The sequence below is a fragment of the Lepeophtheirus salmonis genome, chromosome Z (genome assembly GCF_016086655.4).
Source record: "Lepeophtheirus salmonis chromosome Z, UVic_Lsal_1.4, whole genome shotgun sequence".
NCBI lineage: Eukaryota > Metazoa > Arthropoda > Copepoda > Siphonostomatoida > Caligidae > Lepeophtheirus > Lepeophtheirus salmonis.
The window spans coordinates 3,937,145-3,962,337 of NC_092584.1; the positions used below are offsets into that span (position 1 = coordinate 3,937,145).

Here is a 25,193-nt window from a genome sequence, read left to right on the forward strand (position 1 = left end):
TCCAGAGAGTGAACTTATATTTAGTAATTTTAAGTTATCCCGTAGTTATCTATATTTTATCCTGCAACGTTTTCCTGAGTGAGGAAAAGTCCTTATACTTCTGAAGAATTTCATGTATATTCTCAATTCTTTGGTCACATGTCCAAGTCCGTGAATCCTAATTTTATCAAGTTCAGTTGACGTCTTCAGAAAATAAAAAAATAAAATAATTGAAAGGGTACTTTATATCCAGCGAAATGGTTGAAATGACTCTTGGGTCTAACTAATCAGGTCTTTAATTGTGCGGTCTGTTAAGTCACAAGTTTTAAAATATAGAATTGAGTCCAAAGTTTCATTTCTGAACCTTCCAAAAAGAGAATGAAAAAAACCTAAATTACAATGTTAGTTGGAATTTGGGCAATTCTTCCTAACTTTAAAATTATTCTTGTCAAAAACTGTAAAATGGTAAATAGTCCTCATTGGCACAACATAAAAATGAAAGGAACAGCCGTTCGGAACTTTAAATAAATTACTCATAGTCCTACAAAATATGATATAACCCATTCGGACCTCTTTTTAAGGGTTTGTTAGTAAAGAGTATTTTGTAAGTCGAGTCACGAGTCGCTTAGCAATCAAGGCATCATGTGTGATCAAGTCAAATAGCTGGTTTTTAAAATATAGACTTGAGTACCAAGTTCCCAAGGGTCCCACCTTTCCTCAATAAAGAAAATACGCAAAAACACAAAACTATTTAAATTTCATCAATTCTTCGCAACTGTGGGATTGTTTTCTTCAGGCGGCAAAGGTCCACTGATTGCCATGAGCTAATGCTATACAATAAAGTCTCAAAACGTATTTGTTAGTTTAGTAGATTCCTCATCCTATAAGTAACATTTTTCTCCGGGCAAAAGTTGTGAAACGAGCATGTTAGTTTAGTATTTTCCGTATCATACTGACTTCGTTTTTCCTACACAAGATGTCGCTTTTTATGATAGCGACATGGGTAACGTTACTTTCTTATTTGATACAAAATTATTCTTTGTTACTCATGCATAATGGACGCCCCTGGTGGACAAAAAAGTAATCTTAAAGACAACCTATCTGGATAAACACTGTTCACGTGCTATTTGTTTTGTCTCTAGCAATGACAATCGTATGTATTTTGGGCATGTTAAAAGAAGAAACCTAATGTCAACATGGTAACCCTGAAAAATTGAAGAATGGTGTGCAGGGAACAGCTTAGCTGTCATGACGTTGCATTAGCAGCTGTGACTGGGAAGGAACGAGAAAAGGAAATAAAGGAGGACATTTGCTATAATCACGACGATGTCGATCCCCAATTCTACTACAATTTAGTTCAGCAAGAGCTTACAATTATAACTCTATAACTCAAATCCTTCCGGTGACTCTCTACGTCAATCAGTGTTGGAATATAATTGAATTTAGTAGTAAAGAAGTTGGCTACAATGGAGGTAAACAATCATGACAACACTGTACATTGTTCATATACCTAATTCAAAAATAGTTCACCATCTACGAAATACAGACGATTTACATTAGTATTTATAGCTGTCGTAAGTAAAGTCCAATCAATCAATGTTCACAAAACACTAATGAGAGGAATACGAGTATAAGTAATATTGGAGACTTGACTTTAAAAATACAGGTCTCATGCTTATACATTTCCATGTCATAAAATAAAATACTTAGTCGTGGTCGCAGGGACTTTCCTCTGAGTTAATCAGAAGCAATTTCCTTTTATATGTACAAATTGGTACCTCGGGCAAAAATTATTATTTGTGAAAGCCATTTTCCTTTTAACATGGATCTAAGAAATGACAGAGGTTATGTTTATATCGTTTTTCGTACGTCATAACCATTTGAATATCTTATGAATATGTTACGCATATTATTGACAATTAAAGACTGTATATTCAAAACGATGAAATGGTTTGAGAAAACTAGAAGTGTTTAAATATAGTTTCAAGCCTTTATTTAGTTTATGACACGTTATTTGGTTCTAATATGGCCCTTAAATAGATGGTTTTTTTTTAAAACTATAACTTCAATTTTTGTAATCTTTAGTGAGTCTTGCTCAGCCTTTGGAGGACTCATCAGAATAAATGAAAAAAATAATTGATAAGATAGAAAAAAATAAAAAAAACCTAACACAATTTTGCTTTTCTTATAATCGAAAATTTTTATTGTTAAAACGAATTTGTTTTTGTGAAATATTAAAAGTATATACTAATTGAATTACTTTACTTTTTTTGTTAATTTATTATTTTATTTGATGTCGGCCATGTTTCTTTTTCGTTTCATCTAATCAGTGTTTTGAATATAGATTGTACTGTTAAGGGAGCTAGGAGTGTTTGTTGACCTGCTCTTGAACGATAGTTATCGACAATATTCAAATCTGGATTATCCCTAGTCCAGATTTCACCCTTAGCTAAAAACAAGACCCTCCAAATATGAAGGATTGAGTTGCCTTGGAGGAATGGCACAGAGTAGAATCTTGCACAATTACCACATTGTTTAGGACAAAAAATCCTCCATCCAGGGTAGCAAGACGTCCTTCGGGATCAAATACTCAGCAGTGTTGATCTTAATTCGAGGTTCAATAAAATAAGGTGGTATTATGAAACCATTGCTGGCCACAGCTCTAAAAACCATAGCTCTGGTCCAATTTTTTTGGACAGTCAGATCTCAAACAATGACACTTGCATTTTTCCAATTAATTTCTTGCTCCACCACAAACTTTTTCTCATTGACGGTCAAAGTGACTTATGAAGCCATCTTGTCCATCAAGCTGTTAAAATACTTTGGATAGGGATAGGCTCTTATGGCCTTGGATTTCTGTGTAAAAAATTCTCATATGGAAAATAGATAATTCAGCCAGTCACAACAAAACAATTTTTAGCGCGAAATTCAAAATATCGATCCTCAATTCTACTCCAAGAAGGACTCACAATTCTAGCACCGCAAGATATCCTTAGGATTACTCTCAGTCTTCTATACGCGCGCGCAATCAGCTCTTACAATTATAACTCCCGAGGAGCAAACCTTAGTCTACGTCTCTTATGAACCCACGTAGTAGTTATACTAAATACTTTGATGTTTTTGAATGAATAATTAATTAAAAATCACAGCCGCCTTGAAAAATACAAACTCTCTTCATCTTGCCAACTAAAAAAGCCGCTTTCCAGGACATATTTTATACACCTCTGGCCTCCCCTATGTATACATTGTAAGTGACTAATGGAAATTTGTTTGATTCATTCTTGTTTACTAAAAAAAAAGGGGAGAGGAGAGACAATAAGACTTATTCGGGACGAAATCCCCTCCTTCCTTTGCAAAAAAAAGGAACGTACACAAAAAATACATTATATATATATTTATAACACTAAATGTCTCAGTTTATATATAAAGTTTGTTTATCAAAGTCTTCCATCAAGGAAGGGGAAAAAGTTAGTTTTTTAATACTTTTTAAAAAAAAATCTTTTGGGTGAATCTTCTTCTTTTAACTAATCTTTTAAGTAAGCTTTTTTTAAATGTTCATATACTTCATAACACCGGCCTGTGCCACAGTTTTAAGACTAAAATTAAGGATTGAAAGAGTGACGTATAACTTTGTATACATTTAGTATTAAAAACTATTGATGTAAAAGGATAATTAACTGTACACACACATTGTCATCAGTAACGGCTTTCTGACGGCTGTGGAATTTGTGGCAAGGTGCTTTTGATGTTCACCTTTGACATGGTAGTCTACTCAAGGCCTCGACGTTTAGGTGTTGGGTTCTGCAGGCCTGGGATTTTACTTGCCACAATATAAAGGGTGATTCAAAATGAACGGTTTTTGGATTGTACAAATAAAACACATAAAATATTAAATTATGGTTACAACTTTATAATAAACCGAAAAAACAATCCTTTACAATTATTTCTAGAAAATAATCCCTTTCATATGTTGGCCGCAACTGGCCTTTAAACGGTCAACTCTTTCGTGCCAAATTTCGATGACGCGTTCGAGTATTGTGACCAGAATCTCACGTATATTTCGCTCAATATTTGCTTCTAATGCTTCAATGGTCGCTGGTTTATCCACATATACCTTTGCTTTTACGTATCCCCAAAGAAAAAAGTCCAAATGTGTAATATCACACGATCTTGGTGGCCAATTCACGGGGCCAAAACGTGAAATTAACTGCTCACCAAAATGATGTCCCAATAAGTCCATTGTTACGCGCGCTGTGTGTTCAAGTCTTGTTGGAACCAAATATCGTGGAGACCATGTGCTTCATTTTGAGGTACCAAAAAGTATGTTAAAGGTGGCGAATCGATTCTTCACGATCTTTGGCTACACTCTCGGCTACGGCCGCAATATTTTCTACGCTGCGAGCTGTACGTGGCCTATCAGATGACGGGACATCCCAGTAAGTTGCTGCCCCTTCAAATTTTTCGATTATTCTGCGAATTGTTGATTCTGAAGGTTGATTATGTGGACCATAAGTTGGGTGTCATTTGCGAAAAACTTCTTTCACAGAATGCTGATTTTCATAGTATAATTGAACAATTTGTACACGTTGTTGTGGTGTATATCTTTCCATGAAGAATTGTAAAGTAATACTGAGTAAAAATGATGACGTATGAATTTGACAGAACTCGCACTTGCCTGTCAAAAAATCCCTAATGGAAAAAACTGTTCGTTTTGAATCACCCTTTATTATAAGCCAGGTGAGTGAGATATGGTGATTGGAGAAGCCAAGCACATGAGACGATCCAGGGGATTTTTTACCCTCTCTGCTGTCAGGAATTATACTCTTGTGGCTTGTAGAGAGACAATACCAGCCTCTCTGATGCGCTTTGACACAGAGGAACTTGGGATATTAACTTTGATGGTCATAGATGGTTTTTCTTTAAAAGGTTTTTACTACAATTTCAGTTGTCAATTTTATTGGAAGATCATTCATAGATGCTCAATAAACGCTCCTTGACGCGGCGGACAGTTGCTTATGAGCCATATTTGGTTGAAATAACTACTTGTAGAGAGTTTTTGGCTGAAAGAAAGGATGCAATCTCAAATAATAAAATATCTGAATTATCCATTTTCATTGTTTTCCCGAATTTTATTTTTTTTCAATTTGTTTTCCAAAAAAAAATCATTTTCTGTAAATAGCAGTGGATTTCTGTATTTTTTTTCAAAATGTTTAATATTTGAAATTTTTTGTTAATAGCTGTAGATTTTTGATTTTTTTTTCGAAAAAATTTAATATTTATAAATTTTTTCAACTGTTGAAAAACTGTGGATTTCTAAAAAAATTTAACATTTAAAATTTATTTTTGAAATATTTTTCGAAAAAATATCATTTTCCATGAAAAACGGAATTTTTGAAATTTTTTTTCAAAAAATTTAAGTTTTTGACTTAAAAAAAAATATCATAGAGCCAAAGCATGAGCAATTAATTTAGGCCTAAAATAGTTTTGGACTGAATTTGATATAATACCGATCCAGAGCGAATTTTTAATTGAGGATATACTTCTTGAAATAGCGAAATTTATTCTATAAAAAAAATCATAACGGTTTCAGATCGGTCTTGGATTTACAAACTGAACCCCAACACTAAGATATATGTGTATATAATTATCTTTAGTGTGAATGATAAATTGTCTATTTCCCATCAACTCTCTAAAAAAAATTTACTTTTTGAATCATTAACATTTGGTTGTTTATTTATTATGACATTATTAGGTGATGATTATTTGCGTCTCAACTTCTAAGAAATAATTAAATATTATTGTACTCACATACGACTAAGTGAATTTGATATCTTCCATAATATTTTATTGTTTGAGGGGGAAATATTTGATTCAAACTAATAATGAATAATTGTATACTAATACGATTGCAATAATCAAATTTGTTCTTTCATTTTTACAGTCTTCGAGCAAGAAATCCACCGAGGATCAACCCATTCCAACACCCCGAACTGCCCATCCTCGCTCCAATAGACCCGAATCTGAAAGTATTCTACTACCCAACAACGGAGTCACATCTGAAGGTGGAGGAGTCTTAGGAGTCACGGATGTTCTAAGTCGACATCAATCCCTACACATGTCTGTAGCACCCATCAAAAAACTCAGTTCCAAAAAGATCAAACACCACATTATGAGTGAAGAAAATCATGACTACTCTGAAATTTACACTCCTTCCAATGAAGAAAAAGTTCCTAGAGCCTGGGTAGACTCCACTTGTACGGAAATATCGGATGAAACTCCGAGTAGTAGTGGTGGAAGAACAGGATCCGGAGATTCGGGACTCACTGGTCTCTCCCTACCTCCTCCGCGTCCTCTTCATCGGTTTCCTTCTTGGGAAGATAGGATTTATCAAGTTGCGTCCGAGGGACTGACTGTTAATTCGGAAGCGAAAATGAATTTCCAGCGTGGAGCTTTTGGATGTGATATAAACGTGCCCGTATATGCAACCGTTAAAGGGGTAAAATACAGTTGATTATATTTCATTTTTGAATGCTCGCATATTTTATAAACATATTTTCTACTTTTAGAGAGCCTCTCAAATTCGGTCCATCCCTTTTACTGGAGACAGCTCTGATAGCTCCGATAATGAAGATGGTGGAGATACCGGAAGAGGTACAACAGCTTCCTCTACTTCTGGTGAAATATCCCTTCCATCCCCAAGAATGACGACCACAACTAACTCTACATCCTTATATAAACACCAGCATAACACACTAACTGTCCATAGTCATGTCCCTACTAATAAAACCTTTGTGTCGTCAGGAAAGTTGGGTATGGACCAATCTTAGTCAAATCTGTTCTGTTATATTATTAGGTTGGGGAAAAATTAATTTCGTATTTCCCGCCCTTTTTTAACTAAATATATCTTGTCCATTATTGGGCACATCAATAAGGTGTAATACTTTTTAGACATTTTTGCACTTGACCGGCTCAGCTGGGAATGATCGTGCGTCGAGTATGGAGGTATCTAAAGAAGAAATTCATTATATTTTAAAAATCTTATGTAGAGAGAACCATTTCTGAAGCGGATTATGACTAGAGATAAAAACATTGAGCACTTATGTTAATATCAAGTGGCAAAGATCGTTGTCGAAAGCGAACAAAGTGGCCGGGACCGTAACCAAGGTAGGATTTACTGTCAGGAAGGTGGTATAGTATGTTTGGTGGGATTGTCATGGAATAATCTACTATGAGCTTCTCCCCTACGACTAAACGCTTAATTCTGCCCTCTACTGTGAGCAATTCGACTATTTTAAGCTTGCGATGGAAGAGAAGCGGTCAGCATTGGTGAAAAGGAGAGGATTCGTGTTTCATCAAGAAAACGCCAGGTCGCCCACATCTTTTATGAAGTGCCGGAATCTTCAGGAGTTCGAAGGGGAAGTTATTATGCATCCACCCTGTATCCAGTACCTGTTCTCGCTATGGCCAACGTACTTGGGAGTACATATTTGTCCTCAAAAGAGACCTGGGAAAATTAGTTGTCCGAGGCCTTTGCCAAAAGGGTCAAAGGGCTCTAGGAGAAGGGTATTATGAAGTTGAATTTTCGTTGGCATAGGTCTTCAAACAGAAGGGTGCATATTTGTTTGAAATCGGATGATTGATTGCCACACTTCTTTTAAAATATTTAATTAACATGAAGAATACGAAATGAATTTTTCCCCAACCTATTACTACTCTGTTTTGTCAATTTGTCAATGTGAGTCTCAAATATCTATTCATATAATTGATAAGTTTTCATATCTTTCAGACACTTCATTTGATTCCGATTTGTCAAATGACTACGCCATTCCCCCGGATGCCTCTGGTGGAGTAAATTCCCACATGTCTACCCTTGAAAGAGATAGTCCTCGCCGAGAAAAATCCCTTGAGAAAAGTGGATATCTTACAAAGCTAGGAGGAAAAATAAAATCCTGGAAACGTAGATATTTCGTTTTGAAAAGTGGAGCCCTTTCCTATTGGAAGTCCCAGGTAAGGGATCTCAAAAGAAAAACATTGGTTCATTTTTACAAATTATTAAAATATTATTGCAGCATGATACTCACCGAAAACCTCAGGGTCTAATCTCTTTAGACGAATCTTGTCGAGTATCTCGAAATCAAGGCTCAAATACCTTTGAAATAGCAACTGGGTCAAAGACCTACTACTTAACTGCGGATAATCAACCCGTTATGGAAGATTGGGTCCGAGTACTACAAAACGTTATTCAGAGAAACGCACTACAGCTCTTAATTCTGGAAGGTCAGAAACCTACATTGGAGGGATGGTTAAAGAAAGTGAAGCATGGTCATGCCAAGAAATGCTGGTGTGTTCTCATTGGGAAAATATTCATTTATTTCCGCACGCCGAATGATCAAGTACTGTTTTTATATTTTCTTTGTTTTTCGGGATTGTGTCTAAAAATATTAATTTACTCCATATTTCTATTTTCATATTAGCATCCTGTTGGACAAATTAATATGCGGGATTCTCGTGTTGAAGAAGTAGAAAATATATCAGATAGTGACTCGGATGAAGTCGCCTCTCCTAATGAACCCTGTACTATTGGAATATTCCCAAATCTTGTGAATCAAGGTCCAACCTACCTGATTTTTGCAAACAAAACTGAGAAGGAGGATTGGCTCTATCAACTTACAGTCGTAAGTGGTGGAGATCCCAAAGCAGGAACAGACTTCGAACAACTTATTCAAAAACTCATGGAAGAGGATGGCGATTATAACTCGGTAGTTTGGAGACATCCTCTCATGGTCTATTCCAAAGAGCACATTCACTCTCCTCTAACAACATTTACGTCTGAAACTCTTGTGGATGAAGCATTAAAACTATTTAAGGTCTGATTTTTTTAAACATTTTAATTAAGTTTATTTTTTTATATTTTTAAATAGAGATTTTTTAAAGGAATTGAAAGAAAATGATTCCTGGAACATTTTACAGGATATATATTTCATTATCATCATTTTTTTTTAAATAATAACCAAAAATATGAATTTCACTACTGATTTCCATAGTTAAGAGATGTGAAAAAAGAACCATTCCCGATGAGTGTAAAAATTACGTCTTAATGGATGTCATAAAAAATATGGTACTCCGTAAGGAATCATGTAAGCTGATATGCTGTTGAATCTTAAAATGGGAGGAAATGAAGGAGTTCTTCATTGGTTTGCTGTTTTGTTCCAAAGCAGCTTTTATTTTCTCGATTTGACCACATCACTACAAGGACGACCACAAAACTTGTTCCTTATGGAATGTATTTTTTCACTGCAAAGAAAATAATTGAAGGACTATTTTTACTAATTTGTAAAATCAAAACATGTATTAACTATTAATGTGTCATGCCAATACAAAAGCAGGCTATAATGATTTTTCTCCAAATTAAATGTATATTACATGAATCATCGTCAACTTATATAAATAAAAAGGGAAGGGTTAACCTAATTAACCCTTTGGGTAACCTGCTAAATACAATCGAAAGAAGGAGATTAAATCTACAATGAAATAATGATAAATTAAGGGATTTTTTTTTAAAAGGCCATAATGTGGCCAATATAAGTTTCTTCATCCAAATAAAGGTTCTATACAATAGCTAAAATTCTTGGGCATCTTAACTTATCCCACAAATTTGAATTCAATCTCTATTTAAATGGCTCAAGTATATTTATGAAATATTAGTCTTTATGGATATATATAGAGAAAAATTGGGATATTATCCTATTCTTTATTTTCGTAAAAAAATTGTTTTTATGTTACATATGTATATTGCAGTTGTTCTCTACGAGAACCACGAAAAAATTATGACAATTTATTTAAAAATATATATATAATTCAGCTTGCCAACGTACATGATTTTGGAGTAACCAACATTTCCCGGAAGAACCTTTTGTTTTTTAGAATTTTACAAATGATATATTCAGCAAATACAATTTCTTAAACTAGAGTCAATGTGATGCTGATTTTTAGGACTCATAGCGTTTATTTGGGGATTTAAAAGCCGATTAATATGTTGATACTTTTTTTAAATGTAACTCTGCCAAAACCCAGTAAAGTACAAATATAAGCACTTCGTGCATAGTATATGTAGTTTTGCTTCATCCCTTTAGTAAAGGAGATCAATGTCCAAGATTCTGAGAAATCATATGCTAATCTTTTATAAAAAAAAATTCAAGTGATAAATTATCTTTTATTTTTCTAAAGTTTTTTATATTCTTTAACTATAAATGTTCATTAATTTAAAAAAAATCAGTACAATTAAAACATTTAAAAGTGATGTCCTATTACTTGCATCAATTTTGTACTAAATAGACTTAAATGCCTGTGAGATTTCATTCATTTTTACTAGTGTTGCGTTTAGTCTCAAAATCCTAGACCGATCTTAGAGCGTTATGTTTTTGTTGGACTGACATTATCAAATGTAAATCGCTCTACAGTAAAAGTATTTAAGACCAAACCGGGGAAAAAATCGTTTCTGAACCGAGGCTCAGTGCTAATTTTTACGTTCGTGTACAAGTCTATGAATGTATAGTTTTCTTTTTCGCATGAAGTGCAAGCTTTATGCAAAATAAAAGGGTTATTTCATTAGGCTAACAACATTGTTATTTATTCTATCAAAAGTGACTGTAGGTATTACATACATACGTACAGACAAACGATAGTTTATTATTGTAGCTAATTTTTCAGGGCTAACCCAGGTTTTGTGTTATGCGAGTCCTTATTTTTTAATACTAGAACTTTTTAAAACAAGAAGAAATAAAGTTGAATTACTGAACTTTTTCCGTTTTAAGACTGATATGCGGGACTGAACAGAACCGCCCCTAGACTATTCTAGACGAGGATATAGTCTTCAGTCCTAAATAAGAATGGACACAACATTACCAAGAGCTAGGTTAATCTAGCTCAACCAATCGACTTTCTTAACACTGTTAAGGGGAAAAGAAAGTGAGGACTTGAGAATGACGACCAAATACATTGTGCGAACGCCACTTTATATCATAAACTTCCCTCAGTAACAGCTGACAAAGAATCCTGCAATCAATTTATATTTTTCTGTGTCTATTACAAATCAAGCTTTTTGCCCAACAATTAACATTAGTTGAACTTTATTTTCAGTCCCTTCAATTATTTATGACTGTTGTGATGGACTCTGCTGGGATCGATTATCACGTGGTACTGGCAGCAAATGCAATCCAACATTGCATTGATGTCCCAGAGCTGCATCAGGAGCTTTTGTGCGCTCTTATTAAGCAAACATCTCGTCATTGTGCAAGTTCTTCTAAGGCGCATCAAGGGATGCAGGTAAAGAGACAGTCCAGCTTCAAGCACCCTAAAGTAAGTGGATTACTCGATTTCATTATATTCAAAATAATTCTAATAATAAAATGGTGGTGGTTGACACGTGATGTGATGAGGTATAATAATACTCGAGTGATTCATGGCATGATCAATATAGTAAAGGTTGTGTTTGTTTGTTTGTTTTCCCTCTGATTGTGGGGCAACAGTTTTCCCGAAAGACATTTTTGCGACGGACATTTATCCGCCTATCAATTTTGCTGAATTTCATCTATAAATAAGACTTATCATGGTCTTCTACAGGATTATGTTTAAGGGGAAGGGGGGCTTGGTCTATGGATTTTTTTGAAAAAATATTTCAAAAATTAAAACTTTTGGGAAAATTATTTCAAAAATTAAAATTTTTTGGAAATTTTTTTTCAAAAATTAAATTTATAAATTAAACTTCTAGAAAAAAACTTCCAAAAATTAAATTTATAAATTAAACTTTCAGAAAAAAACTTCCAATATTAACTTTTTTCAAAAATATACTGCTATTCATAAAAAATTAAATTTCTTGGGAAAAGAAATTAAAATAACAGTTATTTTTTTTTTTTTTTCAACTATTAAATTTTTTGGAGAAGAATTTCAAAAATCTACAGAAACTCTTGAGAATTTAAATTTCTTGGAAAAAATATTTCAAAAATTCATGGCTGTTTGCAGAAAATTCATATTTTTTGGGGAAAAAAATTGAAAAATTTAAATAAATATCAAATATTTAATTTATTGAGTAAAAATATCAAATATTACATTTTTAGTAAGAAACAAAAATTCCTTAATTTGGGGGCTACATACCCTCCAGCCGACCTCCTGCGTACCCCCTGCTTATATTTTATATTAACCCATAATTACTACTTCCCTTCAAGTCATATCAATACTTTTTGTTCATGACTCAATTACAAATTTAACAGAATATAATTATGGTTGTCTACTTTAGCTTGAACCTATTCGAAGAAAATACGAGACTCTATTCTCTCAACAAATTGAATTTAAATGCAATCCATCAAATACAAATTGAATCAATCCACTTGGAGTTAAAAATTAAGAAAATTACATTTCGATAATATTTTTAAAGAAATAAATTCCCATGTGTAACCATTTCCCCTAGAGAAGTAAGGATTCAAAATATTTAGTAGTATTAATCTAAGAGGTTTCCTTACACAACGAAACGACAATTGAAACAAAAATAAAGATGCTTTGATTGTATCCCATGTCTCTAAGTGTATAAATGTTGTAGTAACTACCTAATAGGCAACACGTTTGCGATTTCCTCTGAGCTAATGTGACTGCCGAGAAGGGTACAGATATAAATTAGATAGATAGTTCGATTAGTTTTTAGATTTAAATTGCCCACTGATCCTTTTTTAAATTAAATATTGGTAGTCTTAAAATCCAAGCAAAGATATAAAATCAAGAGGCGAAACGACCCTCGTCAAAATGTATTTCGGTAAAACAATTTGCAAGTAGATAATCTAGTATCATGTTCTATGTTTGTTTCATTGCATTTTCAATAAGAGCGTTTTCACGTGACGTCAGCATTGTTGATGTCTGCTATTTTTGGGACCTAAAGTTTTACAATAATGAAACTTTTTTTTACAAATGTAGATATCTTTAGACATGCTATTTATGACGTCATGTGAAAACTGGCTCGATAGAGCGTTTTCACATTACCCCAGCCTTGTTGATGTTGGCCATTTTGGGAGCTCAAACAATCCAGTTTTACAACAATAAAATTTCGTTTACACATTTAAATATTTCAAAAGGATTTTCAGTACATATTACTTTAATATAATTCAAATATTAGTGTTTATCCTTGGCATCAAGTAGTATTCAATGGAGTTTTTATCGCCTTTTGATATAAATTAATCAATATTAATGAAAATTTAAAACTATACTCTTTGAAGTGAAATTATCAACTTTGAGCTTCCAAAATGGTGTCTTTTTCAATTGTAATTGTAATTTATGTGGCCTGTCAAAGCAACTTATAGAGTACTATTTAGTGTCAATGTCGGCCATTTTGGGAACTTAAACAATCAAGTTTTACAATCATTCAACTTTTTTTTTACAAATTTAAATATTGGATAAGGATTTTCAGAACATATTACTCTGATTATATTCAAATATCAGTGTTTATCATTGGCATCAAATAGTATTCAAAGCAGTTTTTTAAAGACATCTGATGGAAATTAACTTTGAGCTCCCAAAAAGAAGTCGCTTTTAATTATGATGCAATTTATGACGTTTGTGAAAATGTTCTTATTAGTTCAAATCCGCAAATTCCAGCCATATATTTCATTATTTATTAAACATAATAAACAAAGATAGGTATGACTCTAATAGACAGGACCTTCACTTCATTTAACCCTGCAAATAAAACCTTCATTAATGCATTTTAAATGTTTTTATTCTTGTAGTGCCTTTCTCATTCCTTACTCACCATATAAATTCATTGTATGAACCCCTCACATTAAATGTCTGTTCACACTTACACATAATGATAAAAAAAAATAATGATTTAACCACAGGAATCCTTAATACGTAGAACTACATAAAGTAAATTTAGTTATTTAATTACAAGTTAATGCATGTCTCGTTTGACTCTGTACACATATAAGTTATTTATTTAAAATATGTTTAACCTCTTTTGTTAGTCCAACATAAAACCTCACATGAAAGGTATAATGGGGATTTTTTCACTTGAGTAAAAAAAAGAATTCTTCTTTTGTGATTATATTAATGACATTCAGTTCCATTTTTAATTATCAATACACATTTTGAATACCTCTGAATTCGCATTTATTAATGAATGATAGTTATTTCAATTTAATTACATCTCTATTTAAATGAAAAAACCATGATGACGTCATTATTCGTTTCTAACTAATGTTATGCCCCTTCTTATTTAGAACCTATGACTGCAGGCCCAGTCAAGTCCCTCTATCGGACATTAAAAAAGTAAAATATTTGGTCAAGTAAAAATTTCTGAGGCTCTTTAACAGATGTCTTTAGTGAGCTATATCTTACGATTAATAAATTACATTTACAAATTCTTGAAGTATGCTTACAGGTTGAGCGTACTCTTGAAAAAAGTTGATTTATAGTTATGTGTTTGGTGAAGCCAGTTGTGTGTACCACCGTTACAAACTGGAAGTAAAAAAAAATAATAGAAAATTCGATACACTCTTCGGCATAACTACGACAAAGGTGTAAAGGCAGAGTAGGCGGGCAAAAAAATAGTGCTGTTTATGGCCCAATACAATACCAAACTCAACAATTCCGTTCTGGTAATATAGACGTCGAATATGAGGCATTCTCCGTTAGGCCAAGAATCGAAAATGTCGATAAAATAATAGAAATCGTCGAGTTAGACCGGCATTATTACATTGCCCAGGAACTGAATATCAGCCTCAAAAACATTTATACAAGGTCTGGTCCAAACTAAGTATGTTTTAATAATCTCGCACAGACAAAGTTTCTTAAAATATGTAGAAGAATATTTCCCACGAAATCATGAGTGTTTCTCAACGTTTTTTATGAGCATACTCACTTTTAGTTACTGAATAAATAGAGAATAAGTGTTCTCTCCTCAAGAATGAATGAAGAAGAAAAACAAGCTTGATACTACATGGAAAACTCCTTCGAGACTTCATTAATATGACCATATTGTTATTTCTTAAATCATATACAGAGGGTCCCTGCATAACGCAGTTTTGAACACCGTGGGTTTCCCATAACACGGTATTTGGAATTTTGGTTTTTTAAATATTATGATCATACAATACAAAAAACTATGTATTGAGGTGAACAAGAATTTTTTGTATTACTAAAAAAGTCCCCGCAGAACATGGACTTTTCTTGTTTCCAAAAACGTCGATAAGTGGGGACCCCCCTGTACATGAATATGATATATTCATAAATTTACATTCATTATTTTTTTACTTGCTAGATAGCTCTTAAGTTGAATTACATAATATTACTTTTCAAGATATTTCCTCTCATTTTTGCAAGATATTTTGCTAAAGAAAACTCAATTTATTTAAATTATACCAACTCACTCAATGCGCAAATTGTATATCATGCTTAGATAATGAAATGTTCTAATTCCCTTAATGGAAAATTCTTTTAGATTGAAGGAAGCATGAGTGGATGTTATTACCAATATCCAGGAGTGAAATTTTGTTTGATTAAAGAAGAATATACAGAAAAGCGATGTGTTCTTTGCAAGATATGTGCGCACATATCTCATACGTCCTAATGAGTCATTTACATTTTTAGGATAAATTCTAGGGATCGGTCCGAATGATTGGACCGGACCGAACAAATAAGTACGGATAGAACACTAATTATAACATGAAATATATATTTTTCTGTTCTCTTCGTACTTTTTCCTTACTTATCCAACTAAAGTACAGAACCTAGTTTTTCTTTTTACCAAAAACTCAAATAAATATTGACAACGGTTTAATAAATTGAGATATAATTATTCTAAATAGCCCAAAAGATCGAAAAACAATATATATATATAAACAATAATCTAGAGATTAACATAAAGAAATATACATCAAAAGTTTTAATGGTGGGATGGAAAAAACCCCATTGGACTAACAAAGGGTTAATAAATTCCTTTCATTTTCTACCCGTAAATATTTAAAATAATGATTTATTCCTTTCTTTGTTTCAGTCATTTCTGATGAATGCTAGTCAATTATTTTCATGTGAATCCAATGGTGGAAGCGGTGGCACGCAACCAAAAGTGTTGGCCACACCCTCCGGTCCTCCTGTTCCCTCATTAGCGGAAGCAACGTGTGGATCATCTATCTCAAACCTCTCGAGTTCCTCTTCCAACTCTTCATCCTCCAAAAATCCAGCCAATTGCGTTTTTATTCAAGGCTGGATGCTCCTGGCTCTCACCGTCTCAATTTTTGTACCCAAGAGCCGTAAACTTCTATGGTTTCTCCGAGCGCATTTAAATAAGAATAAGGATCAAAAGTATGCGATGAATTTGTTAGTGTTATATTCAGTGGTGGATAACTCGTAATATTTATAAATTAAGGGACATATTACTAACATAAAACAATATTCAGAAGTAGCAAATTAATCAATGAGTATAGAAGTGGAAAATATGATTTATCTTTAGTTATTTTTGTATGGGTTATTTTCTATTTTTAATCTATATATATAAATAATCTATTTTTTTTCATAACTTAGATAAGTAATAAATAGTTAAATACCAGTAATTAATAAGAATCGGAATTACAAATTAAACATTACTATATCCCGATGCTGATCGCAATTCCGATTAAAAAAAAAAAACAACACCCGATTCTCCATTTCAATTAATAGTCCCATCACTTATTAATAAAGGTTATAAAAGTATACACTATCAAAAAATGCGGTTATAAAGATGCAAATATCAAAATTTAGAAATTTGCCAATAACAATATTCGAAAATTACTCAATTCCCTCGTTTGCAAATGCGAGTAATTAATATATATATTTTAGGAACGATGAGATCTGAGCAATACATCTTTCATATGCGTAGAGAACAGAGACAGTTGGTAGTACTTCCCCAAAAGTGAAGTTGTCCTTATAAAAATTAATCCTTCCTACCTACGCCCATGATCTCGTTCAATTTTGAAATTTGACAAACGTCTCCATCAATTATAAGTTATTTGATTATCAAGATCGCTCTTGATCTCTGGTCTATACTTTATTCTGTCTCGACCTCATTAAATATTTTTCCTTTGAATTAACAACGACCAAATTCATTATATTCAAATTTTCGTTTATAAAATATAATCACACAAAAAAATAATATCACTTGATGGTCTTGATCTCTGAATAGATTGCCCATGACCACATAACAAGACAACTAACGTAGTCTGTTAAATGAGAATTAATATGTACGTGTCCATTAACAGGTTCAAAAGATCGTTTTATGATCACGCCCATGGTTTTTATAAGTATTGATTGAATTATGTTAAACGATGGCTTCGTGGACGCAAAATACCAATTCAATCTTGTCAAACAAATAGTTAAAAAAATATATATAATTGAATTTTGACTCATATAATTTATGACAATTAATAACCTCATTGATTAATTTATGTATACTTAATTTATAAGGACGTATAGAAATACTGATGAGCGTTGCAGTTCCACCCAATAGCCGCCACTGGATAATTATTTAATTATATTTGGATAAGTCTTAATTTTTGTATAATTTACAGAACTGAAACTGGAAAATACGCGGCATATTGTAGCCGTGCTCTTGAAAGATCTGTCGTAAATGGACCTCGTCATTGTAAACCTTCTAGAATGGAAGTACTATCAATTCTTCTAAAAAATCCGGATCATCATTCCCTTCCTCACGCTGTTCCTGTTCATTTTCTCAATGAAACCTATCGAGTCGTTGGCTTCGATGGATCTACAACGATTGCAGAGTTTTTGAGAGAGTTGAACAATGATATTGGATGTCGATCTGTAGAATTGAATGGATTTACTATTTTCAGTGATGATCCTTTCGAGAAGGACATTGATCATGCCCTCCATATGGATGATAAAGTAACGCAAAATTTCGTGGCCAGACAATTTGTCAAAAGCAATTCTGAGAAATTGAATTATTTCACAGAAAAATACCTACTAATATAGGAGGGTCGTTCCACATTAAATCACCCTAAAAATGTATACCTTAACTATACATATTTTGATGAAATCTTGTATTTATGTAGCTGTAAATCTTATTTGCAATCAGAAAGTTGATTTCCGAAATATGGAGCTTTTTATATTTGTAATCTTAGAAAAAAACATAATTTCAAATCTTCTAACCCTGTGATTTCAATTTTAAGAAAAAAATAATTTTTTTTTAGACTAGGATTATATCGAAAAAGTGTCTTACCGACATGTTTTTTTATTAGTTCCTTTGGGGGCCTTGGTCTTTTTTATCAACTAGAATTTGTCATTGTGAATCAATTTATATCTTGATCTAATTAGATTCATTTTTTAGTACTTAATGCCATCTTACAGTATATGTAAATGTTTTAACTTTAATTGTATTATCCAATCTTTCACCCAAATAGAACAAGAAAAAACACACCGAAAAAGGTCAAAAACCAACAAGATTTGATGTGGAATGAACCGTTATATACATTTGATTATGATTCATGAAACATTACTTTTGGTTAAATTCAACCATTTACAAAAATACCCTTCATTAATCTCCATCTAAGTATCAAATATACCCTTTATTATATTTGAGGCTTCCAAATTTTGATTAAAGACGTCTCAAATCGACCATATTCATAAATTCTTCTATAAGATGCTGTAGATGGAATGGGGGGATCTTGCATGACCAAAACGATGCTGCGATCTCCCATCTGAAACATAATTTACATCTTGTTCTACTAAAAGTACAGAACTGTGACCACTTTTTAAATTCATGATGCTTAAACTATCGTTTATTTTGAAATGTGCCTTCTCGTGTAACTGAGACATTTCATTCCCACTTTGAAGAGGGATATATCATACGGTTAATGTTTGAGTGATGAGTCATCAATAACTATTGATGTGACCATAAATATTCATATCCGTCTCCCACCATTCTCTAATCATCTCCAGGGCATACGCCTCCCTTTACAGCCCTAACACAAAAACTACTAACTAGTTTCAAAACACTCAACTGTATGATGTCACTAAATATCTCTTAATTGTCATAGGCATGGCCCTAATCTTCTTATAACATACTTTGGATGTACTTGTAAAAAAATTATTACGCAAAAATATTCTTATAAATGCAAATTATAAATATTAGATGGAAATGATCTATGAATTAATGAAGGAGTCACGAGCAGAATACACCCAGAATGTATCAATTAAATATGCATTTATTCTTAGTTTAAAAGTATTTTTATCATAAAATGTATAATTTCAATTATTCCCAACTAACTAAACACTTGCTATCCTTTCAAAATCCGAGCAACAGGAAGGGGAATCGTAAAGGCTTAGTTGTGTTTTATGAGCCATAGTCAAATTGTTTAAATATTTTTTGTAAACGTGTAGCTTCGGCTTGAATTGCAATTGGCAAATTGTCCATATAATCCTTCATATTTTCTTAAGATGATTCTAATAATTTATTTTTATTAATCCTAGGTTTGTGATGTGATCTCCCGTTGGGAAACGGCCCTTAGAGAGAAGGGAATGGGGAAATTTGAAAATAAGAAAGTTATACGATTCGTGTATAAAAATCGACTATTCTGGCGAAAGAATATATCCGGAGAAGTGGATAAAGAAAGGCTTTTATTTTGTTATCAAGTCTCACGACAAATTGTCCAAGGGAAATTTCCTCTCAATAAGGAATTGGCTTTCGAAATAGCTGCACTCATGTCTCAAGTAATTAATTTTATAACTTTGATATTGGTCGGTCATGTACAAGTTGTAACCAGGATAAGCAAATTGCATTAGATGTTATTTAATTAAAAGCAGTTATTTTCATTACCCGCCATTCATTGATGAGAACATTTCATTTAAATCTATTAAAAAACATATTTTTAATGTACTTAGGAGTAATATGACTGGGTTGGCATTTGAACATATGTAATGTGCCACATAATATTTATAAATACAGTCAGTTTCACTCAAAAACAGTCAAAAATGACATCATTTATATAGACTGGTCCACAAATTATTGGACTTAGATTGAAATAGTGTGTTCCTTATTGCTTTTACCTTCGAAAAAGAATGAAAATAATATTATAATGGGATAGGATAGTGATGGCAAAACTATGAATCATTATTTTTTCAAAATATTAAACTTTGCGGGGAACAATTTCAAAATTGATGGCTATTCACAGAAAATTAAATTGTTTTTGGGAAAAAAATTGTAGAAGTTTATATAAATTTTTGAAATAAAATTTCAAATATTACATTTTCTAGTAAAAAGAAAGAAATCCTTCATTTGTGGGGCTACAGGCCCTCCAACCTACACCCTGCGGGAGCCCCTGACAGTATACTGTCAATAAACTAAAATACTATCAAAAATATTATTAACTATTTTAACTACATGTACTCTAAATTCATTATTTAAAATCATTCATTTAATTTTTGGTTTATGATTTGTAGACGACAAATGTATGTATCAAAAATGGTTAATGAATATATTTTATTTAGATTCACTATGGTGATTTTGAGAAGGGAAGCAGTAAATGTGGACACAGTAAAGAGGCTCTGGAACGTTTCTTCCCGGGACGCTATCTATCAGAAGAAGAAGAGGACTTCTCATCCATGGAAACTCGATTGGTAGACAAGTGGCATTCACTCTCAGGGAAAAATTCTCATGACTGCGTGCGAATAATACTTAACTGTACACGAAAGTGGCAATTCTTTGGTGCTGCTTTATTCTCGGTTAAAGTATGTTTGTGCTTACATTAGTATATCAAGTCAACAATGTTTTGTTTTTACCAAATCTTTGTCCTTCCATATTCAATTTTAGTACTATGTACTTGACACGAGAATTAAGGCTCTGTAATCTACGTTTCAAATAAAGTCCCTTGGCGCGTAAGAAATAGGGGGCATGGGATTTATTTATTTATATTAGATAGTAAACAAAGCGATATATCGTGGCGCCGTCTTGCGGCAAAATAATAGAACTTATTAAAGTATAATATTTTTTAATATAAAATATAGGTGTATGTTATTTTTACAAACAATTAATTTAAACAAGAACCTACAAACTGTTACACCCCCTTGCGGATAATATATTTTATAAGTTTGCCCATGCACCCTGGAAAAAAAACTCCATTACGTTAGTTGCAGTTAAAGTATACACGCATATTTGAAATTAATATATAATTTTGCAAGGAATAGTATGGAAACGTATGGAATAGTTAAAAATTACGTTCTTATTATGATTGTTTAACTTTGTTTATCAGATAATTAAATACCCTTTATTTTTGAGGGTTTCTTTTTGTAATTTTTTATAAAAAAAATTTAAAAATTAAATTTTATTCTGAAAAAAATTTAAAAATTAAATTTAAAATATTACATTTTTGAAAAAAAAATCTTTAACTATTTACAAAATATTTAAATTAAAATGGTTAACATTTTGTAAAAAAGAATAAATATTCAATTTTTTGGAAATTCATTAATTACCAATTAGATATGCAATTTTTTTCATAACTTAGAAATGTAATAAATAGTTAAATACGAGTAATAAATAATAAATTGAAATCCCAAACTAAGCATTATTTTCCCAATGCCGATTTCGGAAAAAATCTCCGATTTTTGATTCAAATTAATTGTCCCAAAACCAATTTTAACCATCCTTTTCTTGTTGATTACTTTATGCAGCAAAAATTAATTATATATATTCTTTTAGATGGTCAATGAAGACGTGCCAATGAGTATATGGATGTCAATAAACGAGGAAGGGATTTCCATTCTAGATCACTCCACAATGCAATTGACTAGTAGATATCCTTATGATAGTATTGTTACATTTGGAGGCTGTCAAGAAGATTTTATGATAGTTATAAATCAGGATGCAGACTTGCATCCTCGGCGATGCAGTCAAGAAAGTCAGGGAAGCAATGCAAAGTTGTTGTTTCAAACGGAAAAAGCCATCGTGAGTTTTGTGTTAATATTATTTCCGTGTCTTGGGTATTGGCGGTATTAAAAAATCAAAATTAGTTTATTTTAGTAAATAGCAGATTTGTTGATCTACTTTAAATGAAATTAAAATGGACATTTTGTAGGATTGATTCAAAAACAAAAACCGAACAGCAGATACAATAATTTAATATATAAATATAGGCTCTTTTGGTCTCGATAAAGGCATAGATCCGAGTTCGTAACCACGTTCAGTCCTGGAAACTAAATCCCCTTCAAATCTATTGCATTACAGGACGATGGAGTCAATGAGAGACTTCTTGGTGGTGTGAATACCTTTGTTAACCTTTGACTTAAGTTAGCTCGAGACAAAATAATACATCGGATTCAGGCCGAGGGAACTAAGAGAAGTTACTTGTAGTGCTCCTGGAGACAATCCTGAGTCGTTCTGGAGGTGTGGCAGGGGGCAAAGTCCTGCTGCCATATCCATAGACGGTCTTTAGCGATCACTAAGACTTCGGCATTGCTAATATTCAGATCTGTGCTCATAATAGCGTACTTAGATTTGGCTTATGAAAATGTAATAGGGTTCTGTTATTGACTCAATGGTGTCATTTTGGCATTTTACTACGTAAAACGTTTACATGTATACTCAACAACAACAAAAGAAAAAGACATTGGGGAATTTGATCATAATATGTGCTGGAATAATTCGGAAATCTGGATCACCAGATCAGTTCGTGCATACAGGCCAATATTTCTTAGGCATATTTAATTCAATAATAGGCTTTGTATTCAAATTAGCGGGATAATTTTGGATACCCAAGAATTCTAGCTATAGTTTGGAATCTTCATTAGATTTCTTATATTCTTTTCTCTCTAACATTATTCAAATTATCATTTATCGGTGTCGTATATTTTTACATACGCGCAGCTCATAATGTATACAGCTCTACTTCAATAATTGTAGTCTAATGCTTTGCATTTTTATCTTCCAGATATTAGAAATAACTCTTCTAGTGGCAGACTACATGAACGCCATAGGAAAGCAAGCAGGTCCTGGTCTCATGCCATCCACACCCAAACTTATGGCACGTCATGCCGTTTCAAGCAGTGGAGCCAATTCTCGCATGTCCAATCGAGGTCGGCTCACTTCCGCTCCTAACACACCCCATATGATGCATAAAAACCATCCATCCGAATCCTGTCTCTCTTCTAATACAAATACCCTAACTCCAGAACTTAGTCGCAGTAAAAAAAGACAGCAGTTGGATAGTGGAGTTGCTTAATCAGCCGTATAGTCAATAGACATTTATATAATATATACATATATATATATATGGATTTTGTCATTTATAGATTTGAATTGAGAAAAAGCGGGGAAAATGAATCAATAGTTATTTATACATTTACTACAATTAATAATAAATTAATTAAACAACAACTCTCCTCTAGAGAACAAATCAACAACCAATTTTCTCGTGGCTGTGATGACATTTTTATTTATTGTAAGATAATAAAGAAAACAGACGCAGTTTTAATTCATTTGGAGACAAAGATCATCTCATTCTTTTTCGGTGAGATTATCATCACCGAATTTTGTTAGAGTTTTTTTGTTTGAAGCGTTGGTTCAAGAAGAAAAAGAAAGGAAAACTCATCAACATCCTTCGAGTTACAATCAATCAACATTTACAAAAGAGAACTCATTTTTCATTGCTGTTTATATGAGGTATTATTTAACTTGGAGCCTTTTAACGGATTTTAAATAATAATAATAATTATTATTATTATTATGAAACATAATAATAAAACATTGTACCAACATTATTAATTATTTGAGAACCTCTTTTTTCATTATTTTTGTAATATGAACTAACCTACATATATTTACGTACTACTAATCAATATAATTAATTAATTAATTGTTGTTATTTCTGATACATTCTCTTTCTGTTTATATGAGGAAAGACGTCTCTTTTTAATATTAAATACATACATTATGCTAATACAATTTTCATCATTATTGTCAAAAAAATGAGTTAAGCAACCTGTTGTAATACACATGCATAGATACAAAATACATTCTTTTGAACATAAATGACCGAGGCTCCGTAGGTGTCCTTATTTTATTTGTATCATGCAACAACTTTTCTATTACTTAAAAGTAACCAGTTTTAAGAAAATCTCTATGAAACTTCATTAAATAGCTTTAAAAATAAATAAAAGCTACTGCATACCAATGACGGACATTTGTATTGTGCCTGCCCTTGTTTAAACGGTCCAGTCCTATGGGCCCTTAGGGCTGTTGGTCCTTGGAATTTTTCATAAAAATATCGATGGTTTTATTGAGTCAAATAAGATATATGAAATATTTATTAAGATTATTGTAGATATGTTGCAAAAAATTATATAATTTATTCTATTATGTAACAGAATAATTAAAAGGAGGAAAAACACACTCATTCCTCATCCTCGGTCCTAAATAAGGGCCGATACAACACTAATAAACAATTATATTTGAATATAATCAAAGTGCTTCCTACTAAAAAGGCTAGATTGTTATTTCAAAACAAAATAAAACAAAAAAAATGAATAGATATTTGACGAAAAAAGTAGGATAAATAATTATTTTAAAATATCTTATTCTTATGTTACAAAATGCCGATTTAGTGTGCGAAAAAAACTTGGAGGTGGCGTGCACGGAAGTCTAAAAGTGTTTAAGGGATCCTCATAGAAATGCCGGATTTTCATGGGTTAAATGGGAGGAATCAATTTGACGTCATTTATATTTGATGTAAATAAATTTTTAATCTTGCAACCAGTTAATACAAAATTTTCAATCTTTATTACTCCGCTATATTAAAGAACTTTGTCTCTCCTTGAAATTTAATTAAATTTTTGAAGTCTTTAAAAAAAAAAGTTCTTTTTCTGTGAACAACTTTGGATTTTTCAAAAAATTTCTCCAAAAATTTGATATTTTAAACTTTATTTCAAAAAATTTAATATTTGAAATTTTATTTCAAAAAATTTAACTTTTTGATAAAATAACTATGGATTTTTTAAATTTTTTGCGAAAAAAAATTTATTTTTTGTGAATAGCTATAATTTTTTTACTAAAAATTTTAAATTAGAAAATTAATATTATTTTTCTATGAACTTTTCTAGATTTTGAAATTTTTTTTCCAAAAAAGTTGACTTTTGAGAATAGCGATGGATTTAAAAAAGAAATAGAGAATAGCTCTAAAGTATTAAGA

At 32.1% G+C, this 25,193-nt stretch overlaps 1 protein-coding gene across 11 annotated transcripts in view; it reads left to right on the plus strand.

Moving 5' to 3' along the window:
• LOC121130123 (uncharacterized protein CG43867) overlaps positions 1-24,037 on the plus strand; it is a 396,776-nt gene extending 372,739 nt beyond the window's left edge. For 5 of the 11 annotated variants that reach the window (XM_071893641.1, XM_071893640.1, XM_040725843.2 and 2 more), the window contains 12 exons: positions 5,921-6,475; positions 6,546-6,789; positions 7,766-7,986; positions 8,049-8,372; positions 8,454-8,846; positions 11,119-11,337; positions 16,019-16,326; positions 17,568-17,901; positions 19,486-19,725; positions 20,503-20,742; positions 21,710-21,955; positions 22,938-24,037. In XM_071893641.1, the coding sequence (XP_071749742.1) occupies positions 5,921-6,475; positions 6,546-6,789; positions 7,766-7,986; positions 8,049-8,372; positions 8,454-8,846; positions 11,119-11,337; positions 16,019-16,326; positions 17,568-17,901; positions 19,486-19,725; positions 20,503-20,742; positions 21,710-21,955; positions 22,938-23,228 (3,615 nt within the window). In that variant the 3' untranslated portion in view covers positions 23,229-24,037. The remainder of the gene's footprint in view (positions 1-5,920; positions 6,476-6,545; positions 6,790-7,765; positions 7,987-8,048; positions 8,373-8,453; positions 8,847-11,118; positions 11,338-16,018; positions 16,327-17,567; positions 17,902-19,485; positions 19,726-20,502; positions 20,743-21,709; positions 21,956-22,937) is intronic. The other 6 variants (XM_071893643.1, XM_040725839.2, XM_071893642.1 and 3 more) reach the window with 5 other exon arrangements.
• Positions 24,038-25,193: the final 1,156 nt, after the last annotated feature.